Source organism: Salvelinus fontinalis, chromosome 35, assembly GCF_029448725.1.
Source record: "Salvelinus fontinalis isolate EN_2023a chromosome 35, ASM2944872v1, whole genome shotgun sequence".
NCBI classification, from domain to species: Eukaryota; Metazoa; Chordata; class Actinopteri; order Salmoniformes; family Salmonidae; genus Salvelinus; species Salvelinus fontinalis.
This window is the reverse complement of record NC_074699.1, coordinates 10,080,648-10,096,190: the sequence shown is the minus strand read 5'-3', so window position 1 is coordinate 10,096,190 and position 15,543 is coordinate 10,080,648. Positions and strand designations below refer to the sequence as shown.

Sequence of the window (15,543 nt, the reverse complement as noted above, 5' to 3'; positions counted from 1 at the left end):
CGAGGCTATATACAGGGGGTACCGGTGTGACTAAGCATAGATGATAACAGAGAGTAGCAGCAGCGTTAAAGAGGGCGGGGGGGCAATGCTAATAGTCTGGGTAGCCATTTGATTAGATGTTCAGGAGTCTTACGGCTTGGGGGTTGAAGCTGTTTAGAAGCCTCTTGGACCTAGACTGGGCTCCGATACCTCTTGCCGTGTGGTAGCAGAGAGAACAGTCTATGACTAGGGTGGCTGGAGTCTTTGACCATTTTTAGGGCCTTCCTTTGACACCGCCTAGTATAGAGGTCCTGGATGGCAAGAAGCTTGGCCCCAGTGATGTACTGGGCCGTACGCACTTCCCTCTGTAGTGCCTTGTGCTTGGAGGCAGAGCAGTTGCCATACCAGTCGGGGATGCAGCCAGTCAGGATGCTCTCTGGTGCAGCTGTAGAACCTTTTGTGGATCTGGGGACACATGCCAAATTTTTTCGGTCTCCTGAAGGGGAATAGGTTTTGTCGTGCCCTCTTCACCACTGTCTTGGTGTGCTAGGACCATGTTAGTTTGTTGGTGATGTGGACACCAAGGAACTTGAAGCTCTCAACTTTTCCACTACAGCCCCGTCGATGAGAATGGGGGCATGCTCAGTCCTCCTTTTCCTGTAGTCCACTATCATCTCCTTTGTCTTGATCACGTTGAGAGAGAGAGGTTGTTGACCTTGCACCACACGGTCAGGTCTCTGATCTCCCTATAGGCTGTCTCGTCGTTGTAGGTGATCAGGCCTACCACTTATGTCATCAGCAAACTTAACGATGGTGTTGAAGTCGTGCCTGGCCGTGCAGTCATGAGTGAACAGAGAGTACAGGAGGGGGACTGAGTGCACACCCCTGAGGGGCCCCTGTGTTGAGGCTACCCTTACCACCTGGGGGCGGCCCGTCAGGGAGTCCAGGATCAAGTTGCAGAGGGAGGTGTTTAGTCCCAGGGTCCTTAGCTTAGTGATGAGCTTTGAGGGCTCTATGGTGTTGAACGCTGAGCTGTAGTCAATGAATAGCATTCTCACGTAGGTGTTCCTTTTGTCCAGGTGGGAAAGAACAGTGTGGAGTGCAATAGAGATTGCCTCATCTGTGGATCTGTTGGGGCGGTATGCAAATTGTAGTGGGTCTAGGGTTTCTGGGATAATGGTGTTGTGAGCCATGTCTAGCCTTTCAAAGCACTTAATGGCTACAGACTCATTATAAACCATAACATAATCCTATAGATTTGTGAAGCATTTATTTTGTGCTTGAAGCTGTTATGTATGCTATATAAAGCCTTCAGAAATTGTTTTTAATTTAAAGACCGGAAGATATTTTTTAGATCAGCAGCTTTTTACAGAAGGCTATTCCGGAGGGCTTTGCCTAGGCAAGTGTTCACCTAGTCCCAGGAAGCAGCAGTACCAGCTAAGCAGTGAAACTTAAATTCAACTAATCAAGATCACGTGATACGTTGTGTGTGTGTATATGTATAAAAATATATTTTTTACTTAATCCCAGCCCCCGTTCCCGCAGGAGGCCTTTTGCCTTCTTAGTAGGCCGTTATTGTAAATAAGAATTTGTTCATAACTGACTTGCCTAGTTAAATAAAGTAAATATAAAATATGCTGTGGCTCTCCACGTGCAGCAAGGATCGTCACTAGCCTAGATATTATAGCTACACCATGTAACTAATATACTGTGCCTTCAGAAAATATTCAGACCCCTTGACTTATTCCACATTTTGTTACGTTAAGGCCTTATTCAAAAATGTTTTAAATGACGTTTTTTTAAATCCTGAGCATTCCGCACACAATACCCCTTAATGACAAAGCGAAAAACAGTTTTTTTGCAAATTTATAAAAATTAAAATAATAAAATATTGCATTTACTTAAGTATTCAGACCCTTTGCTATGAGACTTGAAATTGAGCTCAGGTGCATCTTGTTTCCATTGATCATTCTTCAATGTTTCTACAACTTGATTGGAGTCCACCTGTAGTAGATTAAATTGATTGGAAATGAGATTTGGAAAGGTACACACATGTCTATATAAAGATCCCCCCGGTTGACTGCATGTCATAGCTAAAACCAAGCCATGAGGTCAAAGGAATTGTCCATAGAGCCCCGAGACAGGATTGTGTCGAGGCACAGCTTTGGGGAAGAGTACCAAAGCATTTCTGTAGCATTGAAGCTCTCCAAGAAGAAGGAGAAGGGCCTTGGTCAGGGAGGTGACCAAGAACCCCATGGTCACTCTGACAGTGCTCTAGAGTTCCTCTGTGGAAATGGGAGAACCTTCCAGAAGGACAACCATCTCTGTAGCACTCCACCAATCAGGCCTTTATGGTAGAGTGGCCAGATGGAAGCCACTCCTCAGTAAAAGGCACATAACGGCCTGCTTGGAGTTTACCAAAAGGCACCTAAAGACTGACCATGAGGAACACGATTATCTGGTCTGATGTAACCCAGATTGAACTCTTTGGCCTGAATGCCAAGCGTTACGTCTGGAGGAAACCTGGCACCATCTCTACAGTGAAGCATGGTGGTGACAGCATCATGCTGTGGGGGTGTTTTTCAGCGGCAGGGACTGGGAGACTAGTCAGGATTGAGGGAAAGATGAACAAAGCAATGTACATTGAGATCCTTGATGAAAACCAGCTCCAGAGCGCTCAGGACCTCAGATTCGGGCGAAGGTTCACCTTCCAACAGGACAACGACCCTAAGCACACAGCAAAGACAATGCAGGAGTGGCTTCCGGACAAGTCTCTGAATGTCCTTGAGTGGCCCAGCCAGAGCCTGGACTTGAACCTGATCGAACATCTCTGTGCCAAGCTTGTAGCGTCATACCCAAGAAGACTCGGCTGTAATTGCTGCCAACGGTACCTCAACAAAGTACGGTACTGTGTAAATAGTCTGAATACCTACACTTACTTCTTTTCTAAATTGCTTTATCATTAGGGGGTATTGTGTGTAGATTGAGGGTGGAAAAAAATATTTAATACATTTTAAAATAAGGCTGAAACCTAGCTGTGGAAAAAGTCAAGGGGTCTGAATACTTTCTGAAGGCACTGTATATTTTCCTTCTGTCTTTCTCTCGCTCAATGTAACTGATGTCACATTAAAATGCATTATTGACTCTCACTAAAATGTTACCAAATGTACAATGATGGTAAAAAGAAATGTCAACTTCCTAACTCCTACACCCCCACACTACCTCACTTGATCTCTGTGATCCAGAGATGCCAGCGGTAAGGTCACCTCCCTGGACGGCAAACTGAACCTGGAGAACAAGGACTACAAGAAGACCACCAAGATCACGTGGCTGGCCGAGACCCCCCGCGCGCCCCTGCTGCCCACCGTCTGCGTCAACTACCAGCACCTCATCACCAAGCCTGTCATAGGCAAGGAGGACGACTTCAAGGAGTACATCAACAAACAGAGCAAGGTGGGTGAGCAAGGGTGGGATGGGTCATGGGTAGGTGTGTGTGTGTGAGAGTCAAAGGGGGTTGTCTATGCGATGTGGGTGTGTCGTGTGAGGGAGTGTTTTTGTTTGTAAAAATGTCATGAGAATTAAGTATATTCCTCCTTGGGAGATCAGGTTTTCACCGCCCCCAGCCTCTGGAATGCCCTCCCGGACCACTTCCTTTAAAAGTGGCCTAATGACCATTCTCTTTAGGAAGGCTTTCTGTTGATAGCTGTGCTCCTTGGTGGTGTTATCCCTTGTAGTGTCAGCTGGCTTCTTTGTGTCAGTTGCCCTGTCTAGTTAAAAAAATATTGGATTTGGTTTTTATTTTATGCAACTTTTGGATTATTCTGTATAATGAAACGTGCTTTACCAATGTAATTTATTATTAAAGCACATCATTCTGAATAGAGCAGATATCATTGACCAGTATAGAGGAACACTCTTCTAATCCTTCGGAAGACTGAAAGGGTTTTCCTATTTCTCTTCACATCCCTCGATCACATTCTCTTTATCTTCTTCACATCTGTCTCCAATCCTTTCTTTGTGTCTCCCATCCTTTCTTTGTGTCTCCCTTTCTTTGTGTCTCTCTTTCTGTCAGCTGGAGGAAAAGATGCTGGGAGACCCCTGTCTGAAGGACCTGAAGAAGGGTGACATCATCCAGCTGCAGAGGCGGGGCTTCTACATCTGTGACCAGCCCTACGAGCCAATCAGGTTCTATTGCCTCTACAAGATATTTGACTAGTTGATTTGACCGTGACTGCATTTGGGCCAGTGGAAGGGATGCGTGGGTGGATGGATTGATGGTTAGATAGTTGGATGAGATAATAAATAAATGGATGGATGTTCTTTAAAGGAAAAGCACAATGCCTCTTCAAAATGAAGTACTACTGCATTGTTCCAGAGTGTGTCTGTATTAATACTCTGTCCCTGGTGACTAGACATGGGTGGGTGCTACACTTCCTAAATGCAAAAGCACATCGTTCCAGTGTCTGTATTACTAACGTGTCCCTGGTGTTGTCACCCAGTCCCCACAGCTGCAAGGAGAGTCCCTGTGTGCTGCTGTTCATCCCCGATGGCCACACCAAGGAGATGCCCACCGCCGGCTCCAAGGAGAAGTGCAAGGCCACCACCACCACAGTGAGTCTTAATACTTACTCCTCTATTTCCCCTCTTCTAGAGTTCTCCTGTACTGCGACAGGAAAGGAGAGAGGAAATAACTATGGGCTCATCTCAATAGTCTGAAGTGGCTTCCTCTACTTGTCTCATTTATCTGCACTGATCTGAAAATATAGGATAAGGCAAATCAATATTGCTGAGGCTCACCTGGCGATTTGCTTCCACCTGATTTTTCCGATACATCCTGTATTCTTATAGATTCATGTAGATTTTGTTACATTTCTGTAATATAAGGAATAAACTCCTTGTCTCCTCTTAGGCTCCCTTCCCAGCCACGTGCCAAGGCGCTCCCGTCTCTGCCCCAGCTAGCGATGCCTGCGCCGTTTTCTTTGGCATCGTGGCTCAAGGTGAGAAGGTACGCGATCTAAAAACCGCCAAGGCCCCCAAGGAGAAGGTGGACAAAGTGGTAAAGGAGCTACTGTCACTCAAAGCCCAGTTCAAGCAGCTGACTGGCCAGGACTACAAACCAGGCATGGCCCCACCCGCCAGCTCCACCACTCAGAAGGCCGCAACCCCCGCACCTTCTGCTGACTCCACCTCCACCTTTGCTTGCATCACCCAGCAGGAGGAGCTGAGGTCAGAGAAGGCCTCCAAGGTTTGAGTATATTTTTCTCTTGTTTATCATTTGGCAATTTATTTTATTTTTTACTAGTTTTTTTTATGGATTCGATTTTGAATCCTGAGTTGAAATAGCCTGCTACACAATTAGAAGTAGTTGCACTTTTTTCCACGAGTAGAAGATTAAACATTATACATTTTTTGTTGTTGATGCCTCTTAGTCACAAATGAAAAATATTTTATTCTCAAGCTTTTACCTGTAGAAATAAAAAATACATTACTTTTTTTAAATGCTCTTGTTTTTTTCTCTCCCGGACCAGGTTGATGCTGTTGTCAAGCAGCTGCCGGATTTTACAGCTGAGTTCCATCAGATCACAGGCAAGGAGAACAAGCCAGGGATGACCCCTCCTTCTGCTGCCCAAGCCAAGACTGCTCTCTCTGCCTCATCCCCCCCATCCTCTCCCTCAGGCCTATACGAACGTGTGACCGAACAGGGAGACACTGTGAGGAAGCTTAAATCTGAGAAATCAGCGAAGGTAAGGAAGACAAGTTCAGTAATGCTTTACTTTTAGCCTGCAGGTATTGGGAATTATGCAGTTATAGTACATTGTAAGACTTGTCTCATCTCTATTTGCTCCAACTGTTCATAACTGTTCTCTACATTTTTTACCATTGATAGAACATTACATCCCTCTAACCACTGTATTTGATCAATCTCTCCACAAAGGACCAGGTTGATGCTGCGGTGAAGCAGCTCTTAGACTTGAAGGCAGAGTACAAACAGGCGACAGGTCAGGACTACAAGCCAGGAACTTCCCCAGTCCCTGCTGCTGCCCCAGTCCAGAGCACCCAAGCCCCCCCAGTCACATCTGGCTCAGGCATCTATGAACATGTGACTCAGCAGGGTGACTTGGTGAGGAAGCTGAAAAGCGAGAAGGCCCCCAAGGTGAGGCCAACAGGAAGGGATGATAGGCTGGCATTCATCAGGCACAAGTTGGATAAAATGATTCATAAATGAATATAGATGAGATAGATATGCTTTATTAGTCCATATGTGATGGAAATGTGTCTTCTGTATTAACCCAACCCTCCGATATACATACACACTAGTCTGGGGAGAGAAGTGACATGCCTGCTCTATTTCAACATTCTTTACAATATGAACCCATCAGAGTCTAAGCCAGGGGAGGAGATGGGGTGGTTCTACTATATGGCGTTTTAAGGTCATACCAAGGATCATTTAGCTATTTGATTTTGAATTTTAAGGCCCCTTGAAGTATCCCCAGAAATATATACACTAATTATTTGATAATATGATTTTTGGTCTTACTGCTACTAGCCAATACAAAGGCATTGAATAACATGTTCACTACATGGAACAACAAATAGTCCCGACAACATGTTTGTTCTGAAGTGTCTCCTATATCTAAGATGTATATATTTTTAAGTATCCTGATCTTTCTTATGTATGTAACCCCATATTTTTGGCGTTAACAGCTTTATTAATTCATTTACGGTAGTCTACCACTTCTCTCTCCCGGATCCGGGATCTTCCTCATTAAAAAAGCTGACTAGCATAGCCTAGCCTAACGGGACAGGGATATCATATAATATAATTTTCATGAAATCCAATACAGCAAATGAAAGATAAACATCTTGTGAATCCAGCCATCATTTCCGATTTTTAAAATGTTTTACAGCGAAAACACAATATGTATTTCTATTAGCTAACCACAATAGCCAAAGACTCAACCGCATATTTTCACCATGTTTCTACCGCATAGGTAGCTATCACAAAACCGACCAAATAGAGATATAATTAGTCACTAACCAAGAAACAACTTCATCAGATGACAGTCTTATAACATGTTATACAATACATTTATGTTTTGTTCGAAAAATGTGCATATTTGAGGTATAAATCATAGTTTTACATTGCAGCTACCATCACAAATAGCACCGAAGCAGCCAGAATAATTACAGAGACCAAGGTGAAATACATAAATACTCATCAGAAAACATTTATGAAAAATACATGTACAGCAAATGGAAGATAAATATCTTGTGAAGCCAGCCAATATTTCCGATTTCTTAAAGTGATTTACAGCGAAAACACAATATAGAATTATATTAGCTTACCACAATAGCCAAACACACAAATGCATTTATTCACCGCAAAAGGTAGCTATCGCAAAAAACAACAAAATATATAAAATTAATCACTAACCTTGAGCAACTTCATCAGATGACAGTCTTATAACATCAGGTTATACAATACACTTATGTTTTGTTCGAAAATGTGCATATTTAGAGCTACAAATCCTGATTATACATTGTGAATACGTAGCATCGATTCACCAGAATCTCCAGAGATATTTTGGACACTCACCTAATCTGACCAAAGAACTCATCATAAACTTTACATAAAAATACTTGTTGTATGGCAAATGAAAGATACACTGGTTCTTAATGCAACCGCCGTGTTAGATTTTTAAAAATAACTTTACCATAACAAACAGCTTGCGTTATTGCGAGACAGTGCTCGCCAAAACGGCGGAGAATTGGACTCAAGAATTTACACAGAAATACGAAATAACATCATAAATTGTTCTTACTTTTGCTGAGCTTCCATCAGAATCTTGTACAAGGAGTCCTTGGTCCAGAATAAATCGTTGTTTGGTTTTAGAATGTCCTTTTCTTCTGTCGAATTTGCTCCACAATGCTAGCCAATGTTGATAACGTTCCCACCCTCTCTTGACGCAAAGAATGGAAAACTCCAAAAGTCCCAATAAACGTTGAATAATCTGATAAAACTCGGTTGAAAAAACCTACTCTACGATGTTATTATCACATGTATCAAATAAAATCAGAGCCGGAGATATTCGCCGTGTAAACCGAACGCTTATCAGAAGACAATATCGAGGTGCTTCGTGCGCCTTGGTAGACAAAGGAAATTCCTGACCTGCCACTCCAAAAGCTCTTGTTCGACCTCAGATCAAGCTAGACACCCCATTCCACCTTCCACTGCCTGTTGACATCTAGTGGAAGGCGTATGAAGTGCATGCATATCGATAAATATAAGGCAATTGAATAGGCAGGCCCTGAAACAGAGCCTCGTTTTCAGATTTTTCACTTCCTGCATGGAAGTTTGCTGCAAAATGAGTTCTGTTTTACTCACAGACATAATTCAAACAGTTTTAGAAACGTCTGAGTGTTTTCTATCCAATAGTAATAATAATATGCATATTGTATGATCTAGAAAAGAGTACGAGGCCGTTTCATTTGGGCACGATTTTTTCCAAAGTGAAAACAGCGCCCCCCTATTGACAAGAAAGAAAGTGACATGAACCCTTCTGTTTTTGTCCCCTCCCTCTCAGGACCAGATGGACACAGCCGTCAAGCATCTGCTGTCACTCAAAGCAGAGTACAAGCAGGTGACTGGCCAGGACTACAAACCAGGCATGGCCCCAGCCACCAGCCCTGCCCCTGTCCAGGCTAGCCCCGCCCCCAAGGCCCAGTCTAGCTCCTCCATTAAGGTGCTCTTCTCCCAGGTGTCCCATCAGGGGGAGTTAGTGAGGAAGCTGAAATCGGAGAAGGCTCCTAAGGTTAGTGAGATTTAATTTCACCTCACGTAAATCTATGACCAAAAGTGCTGAAAACATGTTGACGAGAGCAAGCTATTCAGATGACGTTTTGGCGCATGTACAACTTAGGATAGCTAGCTAACGTTGGCAACTGTAGCTACTTGTACCAATGTTAAATGATAATCAGATTTCATTCTTAATATTGTTATTCAGGATAGTCCTGATTGTTGAGTAATTAAATGCAACAGACCGCATAACACAACCAATGTAAAATGCCATCCTTGTAACCAGGACCAGCTGGATGGTGCCGTGAAGCAGCTTCTGGGCCTGAAGACCCAGTATAAGGCCCTCACAGGAGAGGAGTATAAACCTGTGGCTTCCGCCGGAGCCTCGGGCGGAGAGGACAAGAACGGCAAAGACCGAGAGAACAAGTCTGAGAAACAGGGAGGTGGTAGTGGCGGAGGAGGAGGGAAGAAGCAGCCCAAGGGAGACAAAGTCAAGGAGGTCTCGTCGGGAGGCGCAGGGGGAGGAGGAGGAGAGGGGGGTCCCAAGAAACAGACACGGTGAGAGGGTTGGATAGGTGGATGAAGGGGAGAGTGAGAAGCAGAGATGGATGAATAGAGATCATTGGTACTTTAATGGAGTGGAGATTCGAAAATGGAATGATGGATGGCAGAAATCAAGGGAGATGGTGATGAATGTAGGCTGAATGTGGATGTGGTCCTGTGTGACTCAGTTGGTAGAGCTTGGCGCTTGCAATGTCAGAGTAGTCGGTTCGATTCCTGCTGGGGTCAGCAATACGAGAATGTGTGCACGCATTATGATATTCTTACCTGTGTGTTTTGATCTGCTGTGCCATAGGCCCAAAACATTGCTCTTGGACAGTGCTGTACCGTCAGAGCCTTCAGAGGAAGCCTAAGAATATTTAAACCGAAATTTAAAGGTTTAAGTGATTGAAAATTATATTAGTCTTGTCAATCATGATCATGATTCGTCTCTTGTGTTCAGAGTGGTGTTGTCTGTGGTGGGGAAGGGAAAAATGAAAACAGGAATAGCTATCCAATCAAGGTTTTCCGTATCGGTATCTGAGGAGAAATCTTCCCCTGATCCTACCAGCAGGGCCTTGGATTGACGGCATGATTAGCCAATCCGATTTTGATATGTAGTGCCCTGTGGCTCAGTTGGTAGAGCATGGCGCTTGCAACGGCAGGGTTGTGGGTTCGGTTCCCACGGGGGACCAGTATGAAATGATATGCACGCACTGTAAGTCGCTCTGGATAAGAGCGTCTGCTAAATGACGACTCAAATTGAAATCGTGTAAATGTAGTGCAGTGGAACAGTTTTTTTTCAATGGACATGCATATTTTGTCATGGCATTTCTCGACTGTCATGTTAGTGACAACATTTGCCGTCTCTACTCAATCTCATTTCCGTACGTAGGTTGGTGTCCCCCGGGGGTGCATTCCATTGGATTCAGGGCCCAGCTAGCAGACGGGTTGGTGCTGAAGTTGAGCAGTTTTCCCAGGCCCAGAGCTAGGTAGCTAGCTGGCTACAGTGGACTCTACAACATGATAGACTTTCTGTTTTCAACTTATTCATGGCTGGCTGTTGATAACTTTTCTACAAAAGCATGATTTTTATCTTGGACTTAAAAGCAAAGGACGAACATCTTATGATTCACCATTTTAACTGTACCGGAAGATGGATTTCTGCTGAGTGTTCACACTGTTCTGTAGGCATGAGTTTGATCAATCGATTAGTCGGTCTAATTCATCCGTATCCATTTGAAATGGGGAATTGAAAAACACCAATTGAAGTGGTATTTTCCATTGCGGGGCAAAGTGGGCATAGATTTGACTTCACTAGATACAAAACATGGCTTCCCCTCCGCAAAAGACAAGTCCCCATGTCTAGTATGCATGCACAGCTCTTCCTATATTTTGGCCCGAGCAACCATCAACTAATCGATAAAATAGAAAAAGTTGTTGAACTCATCCGTAGTATACCGTGTGGTTTTCACACCTGATGTCTGTGTATTTTCCTAATTTAGACTGGGACTGGAGGCTAAGAAGGAGGAGAACCTGTCTGATTGGTACTCTCAGGTGAGTCTGTACACCTGTGCGAGTGATTATTGCCCCAGTTTTTTGACTAGCAGTCTAAACTCCACTAGAGCCAGTCGTTTTGGCATTGTCACAAACCTCTCTTGGACTGAAGCCCAATTCTATTTATACTCCTTGGACACTCCCCCTGGTGGATTTAAAAGGATGTGAAAAAGTAATGGGGAATAGGGCCTGGAGCTAGGGTGTGCACTTGCACACTTCCTGTCATTGATTTAACAACGGTAGAAAGTTCCTCCAGCCAATGATAACACCAACCCAGTGGTTTTAGATCCATTAGAGGATTGGGAAAAGGGTGGAGAATCGGAACGCAGCCATGGTATAGGGCTCAAGACAAGTGTCTACCTTCACATCTGCCCCTCCAGGTAATCACTAAGGCGGAAATGATTGAGTACTACGATGTGAGCGGCTGCTATGTGCTGCGGCCCTGGTCATACTCCATCTGGGAGTCCATCAAGGAGTTCTTTGACCGCGAGATCAAGAAGCTGGGCGTGGAGAACTGCTACTTCCCCATGTTTGTCTCACAGGCTGCCCTGGAGAAGGAGAAGTCCCACATCGCGGATTTTGCCCCCGAGGTGGGTGTTGCGAAGTGTGTGTGGGGTTGGTTGGAGGGGGACTGGGGGGGATGGGTGTTCCCATTATCTATCCTTATTGAAAATCCTGGTCCTCGCTTCTCAAGTGATGCGTGATCACCATTTGTCTGGTCATACTGATGATCCCTCTAAGTGATTTGACACATTTGTAGTGAACTGTGTTTGTGTGTGCTGCCTTCAGGTCGCCTGGGTGACGCGTTCAGGGAACACTGAGCTTGCCGAGCCCGTCGCTATCCGACCCACTAGTGAAACTGGTAAGACAAACACACCTCACCACTTCCGTCAAACTTTAAAGTTAAACTTGACACGTTGAATTTCCAGATGCTTTTCACTAGGTCTCAAATAACTACATTGTATAGGTGTAACTCACGACACAACGTATCTATGGATATTTTCATCCAAGGCGCTTGCTACTTCTACCCTCTCTATGCCATATATGTATTCGTTTACTAATTCACACCCTGACTAATGCATCCTTCGTCGTTTCTTTTTACAGTGATGTACCCTGCCTACTCCAAATGGGTCCAGTCCCACAGAGACCTCCCCATCAAACTCAACCAGTGGTGCAACGTTGTGGTCAGTGTCCAATCCACGAATGATAATTGTCATATTCACCATCACTGTTAGGGTCAGTACAATTTCAAAATGGAAAAGCCCAAACTTACTGAAAATTGAAGACTTCAAACCTGTCCAGTATGTCCACTGTCTTTTGGCAGAACCGTTTAGGACAGTCGGTCACCAACCGGTTGATCGCAAGGCATTCCCAGTCGATCACCAAACATTCCTGTAGAAAAGCCAACAAAAAGCTTGCGCTTTTTTAAATTTGTGTTGCATTGTCAATAGTTGCACTTGATTCAGATCCCTGCGCACTGGGTAAGCACAGTTTTCCCATTTTTTTACGATTTTATTTGTCTGAAAAGACCAATTCCGCCTACCCGAGTGATTTGTGGCTAACTCAAGTACGCCTACAGCGCTGGCCAATCGGATCACTCAAATTATCGTGCCTGGAGAGCTTCCACGACCCTGGCCACAGCAAAGTTTGATAGGCTACTAGCCTACGTAAGATTGAAGCACATAAAATCATGACCACAGACAGAATGTCAAAGAATACAGGGGGAAACGTGATCTGACTGGGATCATTTTGAATTCCAAGACGGAAACTGGGGTGTCTTTCTAGAGCTCGGACTTTCCGACCTGAAGATCACCGACGTCATGATTTGACATTGTTCCTCCCCCCGAGTTCCCAGTTGTCTTGAAAGCACCATGACCATCAGATACAGTAACAATCAGTCCGGTAAAATAAAAAAGCTAATTATTTCAATTCATGCCCCGCAGTGCCTCGCAAGTGCTACAGCAACTGATCTATTTTATCAAAGCTTGGGTTTTGAAATGTAATACGGTCTGAGAATAATAATATTTGCAGGCCAGGCATATAGCCAATATGCTTTGATAATGTATAAGGCCTACTGCTCAAACCTCATTCCTACCGAATTGTTTGTATTAGGTTAATGTTAAATTTAAGTCATGCTTGCTGTTTGACTGCGAAAGTGATCTTTTCAGAATGTATCGTGATTTTTACTATTTCTCTCATTTCTCTTTTGCTTTCTCTCACTCGCCCCCAGAGGTGGGAGTTCAAGCACCCCCAACCCTTCCTGAGGACCAGAGAGTTCCTGTGGCAGGAGGGACACACGGCTTTCGCCACCAAAGCGGAGGCCACCGAAGAGGTAACAAGGCCAATTTATTATTAACCGTCCATGAGACTAGTTCTTACTTTTCTCTTGTGAATGTTGAGTAAAAAAACATAGAACTTGTCATGTCTGGGGAGTGCATTCAAACGATGCTTAACGTTTGATTTTTGTGTAAGTTGGATTTAGACGCAAGAATTTGAAAGTTTGCAGTCTTGTCAAATTCAGTGTTTCCTTGACAATGGACCGCCATGACCAAAATGGCTGCCACCGGGAACCTGTAGTCCATGGGCCCTGCATCTCTTTTCCAATGGTTTCTGGGGATGAATGTGTACTACACCTTGGTTACTGTTGCTAACTCGGACAAGCTTTGCCTTTTATTTTCCTGTGAAAATGGAGAAGCGTATCGTAATAACGCTAAGGGAGCTCCCCAATGAGGTACTAAGTTACTTTTGGAGACAACCATCACTTATATCAGGTTGGAGCAAACTAAAGGATCTTCAGTATGCCTTTTGAAGGCTATATTCACGAAAAGTTATGCAGGAACTTAAGACAGCAAGCAGGAGGACTAGGATAGAGGCAAAGTCTACAGGTCCCAGTGTAAGAGGGAGAAACCCCACTAGCTGACCATCGAGGCAGATGACAAAGGAGCAACATTGTTCCTAAACTGCAGGGTAGGTCTCACAATCATTTAAAAACCAACTCTTACAATATTGTGTACAATCTCAGTTTCAGCTAGCTGTTATGCTAACGTAAACGACCAACGCCCTCAGTTAAAAAAAATATACCGTTCTATGCTAGCTCCACAGGTTACTGCTCGCATGTTGTTGGGCTGATCCACACCTTGGACCTCTGGAGATCCCCAGATGAAATGTCCACTACAAGCTTGCCACAACAGTTGCATAAGCCAAGAGGCAAGAAGATTGATTCCAAGCCTATTACAGTGGTCAGGGTGGCAAAGGCAAAAGGGAGTTGGAAAAGAAGACCAGCCTACTGCAGTTACAACTGACAGGTGAGCTACACGTGAATGTCTTGTTTACAATCTCTCCTGTAGTTGTCTGGCATGTTTTCTGTGATGTCCTTGTCCTTGCGAGGCCATACAGACAACTGACCTGTCCCAAATAAAGTCCATTGAATAAAGTGCTAACACTTTGTAAATCCATATGAAATGTAGAACCCAGATCGTTCAGGTCAAAATTGTCTTACGTTTCATCAGCACAAGCAGAAACTGCATCTGCCAATCTACTCTTGTATGTCAAGGGGATAGTTGTCTGTGGGCATATGTTTCTGATTTGGTCACGTAAAAAATGTGCACAAGTTATTAAACTGACCATAAGTAAACCCAGTGCAGGATTGAAGAAGAAGAAGTTGGGGGGACACTGCTGTTATCGACTCTGGCATTAACCGGTTAGGGGTTTGAGTTTCCTGAAGAGCATGGATTTTTTTATTTTAACTAGTCCATTTCCTCATACTTTTTGAGCGAGTAGAATCTTTAAGCTCATCCCTTCCTTTTCTTCTTCCAACTGGGGATGCTCCTCTATGTACTCTGGAAACACAAAATACACCAAATTATTAAACGTTTGAATTTCTACCGTACATGATTTAAACAAGTCGGTGCTTTGTAAAAGCTGTTTTCCCCCTCTTTTGCAGCTCCCACTATTGGAGAACAGCACCACCACCATCCTCCGCCAACCCTACGGATGAGTTCCCAACATTTCCTCTGCCGCCAACAACCAAGATGTTTCTCTACAGCTCTGAATGGAAATAAGATATTACAACAGTGATATAATGATCTCCCAGTCTGAAGCAGAGGCACTGGAAAAAGAGAAGATGACAGAGCAGCAACACCCGCCGCCATGGCGTCTGCTCCCAGCCACTTACTTCATCGTATTTTTAAGAGGGTGTGCTCCGAGGTAGCAGACTGACAGTCTTGCCACCAACATGCAGAGGAAGAAGACCGTGCAGACCAAGGCGATGACGATAGACCTTGAGCTGCTTGCAGCAGCACCGTATACTGAAGTCACTGGGCACAAAGTGTTCCCATGTGGCTTTGTCAACCTCCACTCCCTCCATTTAGGCACATCTCCAGACAGGAAAGTCTAGAGTAATGAGAGCCCAAGGCATGGCTTCTGGAAATAAAGTGCCCAGACCAAGACAACTTTACTGGTAGTAAATATCTCTGTCAAAGAGCTGATGGTACCTATGCTTACAAACCTAATCATGAGTTCCACTACCATATTATGGGACAAATATGAATCACAGGGATGCCATGGTGTGATTTTTATTTGTCATGTGTAAAAATGACTTTCACCTGGAGTGTGTCCACTTTAATGCAGAAAAGTGGGATAGCATGAAAAGCCAGCTGGATTGCTTAGTT

The 15,543-nt window shown here is 44.2% G+C and overlaps 1 protein-coding gene and 1 non-coding gene across 3 annotated transcripts in view; both read left to right on the top strand.

Moving 5' to 3' along the window:
* LOC129834316 (bifunctional glutamate/proline--tRNA ligase-like) overlaps positions 1–15,543 on the top strand; it is a 61,975-nt gene that overhangs the window by 25,938 nt on the left and 20,494 nt on the right. For both annotated transcript variants that reach the window (XM_055899191.1, XM_055899190.1), the window contains 13 exons: positions 3,225–3,432; positions 4,052–4,164; positions 4,479–4,590; positions 4,889–5,224; positions 5,508–5,723; positions 5,915–6,133; positions 8,565–8,792; positions 9,063–9,334; positions 10,822–10,873; positions 11,254–11,463; positions 11,663–11,735; positions 11,978–12,057; positions 13,104–13,205. In XM_055899191.1, coding sequence (XP_055755166.1) covers positions 3,225–3,432; positions 4,052–4,164; positions 4,479–4,590; positions 4,889–5,224; positions 5,508–5,723; positions 5,915–6,133; positions 8,565–8,792; positions 9,063–9,334; positions 10,822–10,873; positions 11,254–11,463; positions 11,663–11,735; positions 11,978–12,057; positions 13,104–13,205 — 2,221 coding nt within the window. The remainder of the gene's footprint in view (positions 1–3,224; positions 3,433–4,051; positions 4,165–4,478; positions 4,591–4,888; positions 5,225–5,507; positions 5,724–5,914; positions 6,134–8,564; positions 8,793–9,062; positions 9,335–10,821; positions 10,874–11,253; positions 11,464–11,662; positions 11,736–11,977; positions 12,058–13,103; positions 13,206–15,543) is intronic.
* LOC129835003 (small nucleolar RNA SNORA5) lies at positions 13,375–13,510 on the top strand. The gene has a single exon (XR_008756356.1). It is a non-coding gene; the product is annotated as a small nucleolar RNA SNORA5 (small nucleolar RNA).